At 49.5% G+C, this 9,190-nt stretch overlaps 1 protein-coding gene across 1 annotated transcript; it reads left to right on the top strand.

Annotated features, from left to right (window-relative positions):
* Positions 1 to 3,277: 3,277 nt before the first annotated feature.
* On the top strand, positions 3,278 to 3,556 carry DICSQDRAFT_175124 (uncharacterized protein; the record flags this gene model as incomplete). Its single annotated transcript, XM_007370998.1, has 2 exons — positions 3,278 to 3,290; positions 3,351 to 3,556. The coding sequence occupies 2 exons, from the start codon at positions 3,278 to 3,280 to the stop codon at positions 3,554 to 3,556; spliced, it is 219 nt and encodes a 72-aa protein (XP_007371060.1).
* Between the last annotated feature and the right edge of the window lie 5,634 nt (positions 3,557 to 9,190).

Genomic DNA, 9,190 nt, shown 5'->3' with positions numbered 1-9,190 from the left:
TTCAGTAGTGCAACTAAGCACTAATTAGTATACTTGGTACTAGTTATAACTACTCTTCACTATCGCTTTTTCTATAGTGCCATGTAGTGCCAACATGATACTATTATAGCACTACTGCAAATGTGGTCCTCTAATTTTCGCTATTTTGCACTACTGTAGTACTATTTTGCGCTATTTTAGCACTACTCATTTAGGGGAGACTCAAATAAGATGACAATCCTTTATTTATAGCTCATAGTTCTCAACTCAAGCATTACACACCTCTATAGCTGCAAAATCACCATGATAGCTGACTTATATTTGAGGGCACAACTCAACATAGAACTTGTTATCATGTATAGGATTAGGCTGTCAGCACAGCATTCATACCATGAAACATACTCTATAGCACACTCCATGTTATATACATAGTCCCAGACATCACGCATATGCAAGCCTCAACAGGTGAATCTCAAGGTGAGGTGTCACCACTTTGCCCAAGTCCAGCAGTGATGGATATATATAGTACTTGTGGAGAGGATCTGTGTAAGCTCTGGTGGTGCAGTGGTATAGAGCACCCCTTCGGAATAGGAGTGTTATCTGAAAGTGGGGTTGAGGGTTCAAGACTGGGTGAGGACACTTTTTTATAATATTTTTTCCAGCACTTTAAATGCATCTGGGGCTTATAAACAGATGGTTTTGAGGTCATATTAAGCATTTCTACACTATTCAGAAATTATGGACCCACTCTATCCACTACTATCAACATCTACTATAGCACTATTTCCGTCTACTATAGTGCTACTTTGCACAAATTTGCATTAATAGTGCAAAATAGTGCAATTATTTTTGGGGACCTCTCGATTTTGCACTATTTTTCACTATTCAACTACTGTGTCTATTAAGAGCTAATTTGTACTAAATAGGTGTAATTCGCAAAGGTGGTTTTTACAGATGTTGCGTTGCCCATAAATGCTTGCACAGATTTCCCTGCTTGGATCCTGGTGCTTTGCCCGCCGTGTCCTTGTGTTCCACGCCATCAGCAAAACTGCATTTCAATTGGCTTGCAGCATGTGCGAAGCCATTCAAGAATATGTCGTCCAAGTTGTACATTCGATTGTTACAAGCATGCTAAGTTCTCTATGATTCTATTGCAATCCAATAGGGGTCGTAAATATATTCGAAGCCAATCAGGCCAATCGAAGCCAATTGACGCCACCACTTGCCCCGAAGAGCTTCAATTTTCAAGACTATCTTCAGACATGCTTAATTGGTTCGGAAGTTGGCTGGATTGCACAAATATGGTGCTCTTATGTAATCACATATTGTTGCGATTCCGCTCAATTTGGGCATATGATCGGAAAGATGGTATTGCAAGGATATGACGTAATTTACAACAAGATACAGGAGGTATGCCGTGCCCGCAGTAAACTACGACAACTATATACAGAAATGTCGCAAGTATCCAGATTGACTCACCGACAATTGGACACGCACTTGGACTCACCAGTACATGGGAGAAATACAAGGGATGCGAAGGCGAGACATACAAACAGAGATTATCACGCAACCTCACCCGGGCTGCCCAAGAGATGTACGTACCTTCATGACTAAGTGCATATATGCAGTGAACATGTCCGATTCAAGCCTGCTTACCTTATTTGTCAATGTGACGACTTACCTTGACGGCGGGTGCAGTATTCGCAAGGAAAGGATGCATCCCATTGGGTATGATGAGGAGAGTACAGCGGGGGAGATGGGAGTCTGGAGGAAAGAGTTGTCAAGAATCGGATGGGATTAGCCTGGCTTTATCTATTGTTCGTAGTGTTGCGTCATAAGTAGGTAATGATATATGACGTTGCACGTCAAGCTGTCAGGGGCTGAATCGGGACAGGGTGTCAGTCTACCTTAGAGGGCTGTACGATATTCTATACATGGACATTTGGGACAATTCATCCTGCAAATGTTAGTTGATTCCCCTTCAATTGGGCTTAAGTATAATTCACGCCAATTTTGAGTGCCATGGCCAATCGAGCCAACCGTAGCCAACCATTTTGCACTTTTGCTGATGGCTATCTTGTGAACTTTACGACCATATGAGAAACAACAGCCGGAGATGAAGCTAGATTTCAGGAGCGATAAGAACCTGAGTAGCGATTGCGAGCTCTATGGCACTCCTCACTCACTCACCGCTGTCCCACATACGATCCGTCGCCCAGTGCTCTGCATTCCACAGACACATCCCCAGTTTCGAGTAAATCCACGATGGACGACAATCGTGCTCATTCCGAACACAACGCCAGCCGCTTCCCCGTCGAAGTCTGCGAGAACATCATCGACATGCTATACTCGTTCTCCGTCAAAGACCAAATCGAAGATACTCGTGCCTTGCATCACTGCGCCCTCGTGTGCAGAGCCTAGCGTGTCCGCTCCCAGTGTAACCTATTCTACTCAGTTATTCTCCACGACCTGCCAGCACTCCAGAAGTTATCCGCTGTCCTCGACAACGCGCCCCATCTGTGCGACTATGTGTAACGGTGGCATCACGGATGACGCACCGTCACAGAGAAGTACGGCAGTACCCGGCTTAGTCACCCGAGGTAACGGTGCTTAGTGGCTGTAACGGGCTGGGAAAGTGGGACGGGTAGTCCAACGGTTGTGCGTGGTGCAATTCCCGCACGTTCCATTATCAGCTAGTCGCTACACTATGTCTATGAAGTGACGCTCGTCGGGCGCACCCTTCATACCACAACCAGTCCTCTCTCGCTCTTGCCTATTGCCCTCCGTGAGAGGCTCCCTAATCTCCAAGAGGTCGCTATAATTCGTGTTTGCGAAGACGAGGACTGGTACCCCAGCGCGTCTGAATCGGAGTCCGCGAAGTCCCTACAGTACCTTCCTCTTCATCCACGCTTCGTGGTCTACTTCTCTGCATTCACGACGGTTTCTCGACTCCATATCGTGGATATCACATTTGGGCACTTCAACGACTTGGCCAGGATGATCAATTCCCTTCCCGCATTGCAAACACTACATTGCGTCGGTGTGCGATGCGTGACCCTCGGCCCTCTGCCATTCAACATGAAACTGCGAGCCGATGGGATTCATGCTCCTGCAACGCCATTTGCACCAAAACTACAGGAGCTGCGACTGGTATGTACTCTGCGATATGCATGGCACGCATCTAACATCATTTGTTCAGTATCGCGTGGACATACGATGCGTCCGAAGACTGCTATCCGCTTGTGGGCTGCGTCTCAGGGAATTGTCAGTTACCGTGCCCTTCTCCCACAATGCAGAAATGGCCCTGCCCGGTGTGTTGATTCTGCTTCGTAATGATATTTACAAGCTAGCGCACTGACGTGTCACATCAGGAGACGCCACCACGGAGTCCCCAGTGGGCGTAGATTTGAGCCTCTGCTCGACGCTCGAGCGATTGGACATTTTCCTGGGTCCGGAGCTCGTGACTGAGGGGCAGTCGCTCGACAAACTCAAGGCGATGCTCGACTCATGGGATTCCGAAGTTCCTCGCCCACGCATTCATCTCGTTGCATTCCATGGAGCCCACTTTACTCGGTAGGAGTTTGCAGACCTTCTCAGTACAGTTGGTCGAGTTCTGGAAGAGTTGTCTCATGAGTCTTCTCCACCGCCGAGTGCCGACGGAGAGGTCGGCAAGCAGGGCAGGAAATGGCGGATATGGGTCGAACTGTGTGACTGAGAAGTCTGGCGAGATTGGTGGTGTACACATGTTCAGAAGTGCTTTCCGATGATGATGGTAAAGTCAAATGTGCTCGCAGTGACATATGATACTCGTAAGTGATCTAGCAACATCATTGTCGCGGCAACTAGGCGCGTAGACTCGGGTCGACGTTCGGCGACGACCCCGTAGGCGAGCGGCAAGGAGCCGAAAGGGAAAGAGAGAGAGGGAGAGGGATAAACGTGACAGAAAACTCGACGAGGGCAGAGCGGAGGTCGGCACGAGGGCGCGAGACCTACGAAAGCTAGTCTTCACGCAGACAGCGACAGACTAGTCTCAATGACCAAGTTATACATTAGCACTCAAAGGGAAATACAACGCTATGGCCACTCACCTAGTCCCAATGACCAAGAGGTCGAGATGGGGACTAGGGAGCGCCTAAGGGGGTCCTTATATACTAGAGGGGCTGCTTAGCAACCAAGGACAAGGCGCAAGAGCGAGGCAGTGAAGATGACAAAGAGAGAACAAAGGGCGAGAAAGAAAAGGCGAGGGCATGACAATCACGGGAACGTAGCATGCGGCTGTGGGAATGTATCTACAGTGTCCAAACTGGGATGGGCTAGGAAAGGAAATGGTCCGAAAATGTAAGGTGGGCGTCAAAGGGAAGGGAATGGGCGACAAAAAGGGGTGCCCGTGCAACGTCCGTGACAATCATTGTACTGAACATTAAGAGGATCACTCAATCACTCTCTTGCATTCTACCAGCACCGGATGACGAAAGCAAATGGCAAGACAGCGATGTACCACCACCAATGCCGACAACCACCAACATCAGGAAAAAAAAACCTTTTATCCAGAGTGCTCTTGAGGCTCGCGAACACTCCGAGTCGTCTGAGGCATCCCCCCCTTTCACAAGTACCACCGAGCGCCCAGCAGGACTCGGCGAGTGCTCGTGTGAGGTATTCGGCGCTCTACGACCTCGCGTTGTCGAGAGGGTACCGAGAGTCAAGCGAGAGAGAGTGAGAGCAGAGATACACACGAGAGCATTGAGATGCGAGATGAGTAGTAGTGTGAGATTTCGGGCGCTTCAAGAGGGCGTGAGAGGTAAGCGATAGCTTGCTGAGAGTAGCCGAGGTTGAAGTCGTCCGAGAACACGAGAGAGTAAGAGACACACGAGAGGGTGAGTGGGTAGAGTTGTATATCTCGAACGCTGGGGCAACTCCCCTCTAAGTACAGGCCTTCTTATACTACTTGAGATCTACAGTAGAGAAAGGAACAGAGAAATACAAATGAGAGAAAGAGAGAAAGAGATTTATGGTGGCGGGAGCCACTGAGCCCAAAGGGCTTTGTTGTGATCGCGACAAAGCGCGATGTTCGTCCTAATCGGGTATGTCAGGCGCCGGCCCGTACAAGTAGTGTCTCGAATTCTCGAACAGCTGGGGCTTTTCCCCGAACAGATACCGGTTTTGTACTACTAGCTAGATACGATTAGGTAATGTAAAATGAAACTGAAAATGAAAGGGAGAAAGGAATAAGAGAGTCTGGACTACCATAGGAGAAAGGCGGTTGTCGGACGACGTCCGAGAACCGAATAAGGAAGCGAGGCTTCTGTTTTTGGGGTAGTAAGCGCTGGCCTCCTTACAGCTCGCGAGCACTCAGCGAGCACTTCCGAGACACCAGAACACACCCTCGAATTTATAGCCGCCTAGCACAACTTCACATAGCACGTAATTTACAGAGGCAGGAAATATGATCTCATTGCACAGAACCAACTAGCTACATACATATGCAGTGAGTACACTCGTAATCTATGCACAATGCAACACTACCCCAGCAGGTCATGACTACACATACCACACAACACGTCCTGATCGTGCAAGCAAAGCTCAAACTCAAATGCAGAGAGCACTGAAGTATGCGACATACACATACCTTGAAAATGACACTTGCCGCCGACGTGCGCGTTGCAACCGAGCGCCGGCTCAAGTCGCTCAAGGCCGACCTCGTGAAGGCTGAGCAGACACGCATAGAGCGCACCTTCCTGCGAGATACCACAAGGTCAGGTTTGTCAAGTGGGGGCCAAAGCTGCTCAGAAAGATCGCATAGTAAAGCGGCAGCTCAAGTCGCTCACCGTGGCCACTCACCTCTAAGACGCAGGCTCAACGGGAATGGACTCACCCCAACACATATCGGACGAACTCACCATATCACAGCTAGAAGGATGTTTCGGAATGTCAGTACCTTAACAATATAGCATAACCGACCGACGAATGGCCTAGGAGGGCATCACGTCACAGCGCCGGTTGTAGAGGGTGTGATCGGCTCAGACTCAGAGTAGACGCCATATTTCAAGCTAGACGGTACCTAGTATTTCTTACAGAGCCAATTGAGAGAGACAGGAGCTCAGGATGCGGTCTATGGTAAGGGGAATGAAGGAAGAGATGTTGAGGTTGTCGGGGCAACGCCAGCCATTGTATTGTTGATGGCGCCACGTGGGGGTTTAGGGCCAGTCCGTGGGGACTTCGCACATTTATTACTTGGCTCTACTCCTAGAGAACCAGGTACTGGTACAGAATTTCGCATCAGGCTTGGTCTGTAGATGAAAGAATGAGTTTCAGCATAAGAACAGGACAGCAGGCGAGGTGCCATCACTGAATGATGTGCTTGGAATCTCAGCACCGCTCCCGGGCGCTCGCGAGCTGATGGACATCAGCAAAACTGTAAAAATATTGTCGTATATTCCCTACCCACGCGTACTCGGGCAATCGTAGAAATACCCTGCGACAATTGATGAATGTTGGGCGCACCTTGTCAGGATTCCATTCTAGCCCAATCACCCTGAATAGGTTGCACGACAAGGCAAGGTCCGGAAATATCGGGCAATACTTGCGATATCTTGCAGGTGTTGCCTGGTATTGTTGAGCGTGGCACTGGCTTGCAATGACAGCAATTGAGCGCCATACTGATTTAGATTGCCTGGGATTCCAGGGATTGCGAGAGCGGGTAATAGTGAGAAGGCCAGGCAATATTGAACCATTCGTACTATATGTTGCCTGAAATTGATGTTATTGCCTCAGGTCTTCCGCGTTGGGCGATCAGATGAGCACAGTCGAGCGAAACGCCGATCGGGCTTGGAAGGTTTTCCAATTGTGAATAAATTCATGAACGGTCCATATCGTACATGGAGAGCGGGCTAAGTCATGCGGAACTACAGCGTACACTAGAAGGCAAGAGGAAGTAAGACTGCAACAGGAATGTACCTTAGTGACGGCATCCCAACACCGAGGCTTCCACGTAGTCATGGTTCAAGCTCAGCTGAGAACAACGTCAGTATATGCGCTCTCAGAGAAGGGCAGGGACAACACACCACTGGCACAGAGGGACACGATCACCTATGGCTCGAGGATAAGACGACAAAGCTTCTAGATAACCATGAGTATATGCGTGCAAAAAGGAGTGTATATAAGTGCTATCATCAAAGAGATGTCGAACTCACCAATGGCATCGCGCAAGGCTCGAAACGAGAGTGGCTGAGAGGCCGCGCTATAGTGCGAAGCCATATCATGACTCCATGTCCCGTACGAGAGCTCAAGGTGTCCCGAGCAAGTGAGAACACGGACAATGGTGCAGTACTTGCGGATATGCTCGAGTGAGCGAGCGACAGACTTGCCACCGTCCTCGGCATGCTAGCAGATGAACGCCTTCTTCTTGGAGTGGGACCAGTCCTTGTAGAAGTTACAATTCAGCTCATCAGAGAAGTGGGAGGCCCAGACAGCTGTGAGAGTACGGAGAGTCTCGACATAGCGGACAGCACGAATGAGAACAGAGGGGTGAGAGAGGGGGATAGAGGAAAGAGCGTCTTGGTGATCCTCCTAAGGGGCCCAATCTTATACAGATTTCACGGCAGAGTTTTACTGAGCTCCGTACATGTCAAAAGTCAGTGGAAAATGGCAATAGGATTACTTACCTTGGACACGTCGACATAGCTGGGGCGCCTGGGCAAAGAACGCGTACATCACGTGCGCGCGAAGCCTTTGTCTCGCCTGTCTCGCTCGCGCCCTCTGTCTCTCCTCTCGCCTGAGCTTCTTCCCTCGCCACTCTCACAATTACGACCTCCTCATCATCGTCCCCCTTGCCTCTTTGTCTCTTGCCACCCTGACCCACTACATCCCCGAATGGCTCCGTAAGCTCACTGGGCCTCCTCCTGGAAGTGCCCGGGACAACAGCGGCAGCTGGCTCTGGGGCTGGGCTTGGGCCTCGGATGGCAATGTCTCTGTCGACAAATGAACCCCTCCTGTTGCCTTTCTAGCGCATTACTTGGTGTCGGACTCACTACAGTCGACACCCTCCTAACCCATACCCCTGGTAACCCATAAACTCTAAAAACCCATAGGATATTGGCTTTCCCAAGTCGGGATAGGGGGAATTCGACCCCATAACCCATTACCCCATAACCCATAGCCTTCTAGGGCTCAAAACCCATACGGTAATAGTGGTCACATTGAGATTCCGCCCATCAATAACCCACAAAGTACTCGATACATGCTTCCTAGTGTCCTCCCAGCATCCATCCATGCTTCAACCACGTTGTGGGTAGGTTAGTGTGTTCGAAATCCCATAGCGCTCCCTTCGAAGGGTCAGTAGACGCCTGTTCAGCGCTCGCTAGCTGGGACTTATCAGGGCGCTTAAAAGGCGCTAAAGTTCTCGTAGCCCATAACCCCTCAAAACCCATATATTTGGGCCTGTCCCGAGGGCTATGGGTTAAGAGGGTGTCGACTGTAACTATCTATCTCCAGGAGTATGTGATCCCGCTCTCGTTTTTCACGTCTCCTTGCCCCAAGGACGGGGGAAACGAGCAGACCCCCACCTATTTATCCGAGGCCGACGCTGTCCTCGGATGCCCCGAACGTTGCATTAGTGGGGATCACAAGTCGGAGGACGTGGACACCTAGATCGCGCATGTTCAGCTGGGTGGCGGCCCTTTCGTCGAGAAGGAGAGGCAGGCATAGAAGCTGGGTGCAAAAGCAATTGTAGTTGGGGCAGAGTCGAGACAGAGACGATACATCAGCAAAATGTCATGGTCTTGAATCTGAACTTGGGCCAAGACCACGGTCTTAGAGCCAAGACCATGGTCTTAGCCTCAAGTCTGCAGTCTTGGTGGTCTTGAGGTCAAGACCATGAACTTGGAGCCAAGACCGTGAACTTGGAGCCAAGACCGTGAACTTGGAGCCAAGACCGTGAACTTGGAGCTAAGACCGTGAACTTGGAGCCAAGACCATGGACTTGGCTCTAAGACCGCGGTCTTAGAGTGAAGACTATTGTCTTTAAGTGCTTAAGCAACTTAGAGTTAAGGGTCAACTTGTCTAAATCAATATAAGAGTATCTAGATCATATAAGGATATGGTCTAGTAATGATCTTATGAACTGCATAATTGTGTATATGTTCAAGATAAGAATGGTCATGAGACCTACTATAGTGTTCAATGCTTAAAGACTATGTTACTTCCATTATAGCAC

Source organism: Dichomitus squalens (assembly GCF_000275845.1).
Source record: "Dichomitus squalens LYAD-421 SS1 unplaced genomic scaffold DICSQscaffold_84, whole genome shotgun sequence".
Lineage (NCBI taxonomy): Eukaryota > Fungi > Basidiomycota > Agaricomycetes > Polyporales > Polyporaceae > Dichomitus > Dichomitus squalens.
Note: the sequence above shows the minus strand (reverse complement) of the source record. Positions and strands in the feature narration are given on the sequence as shown.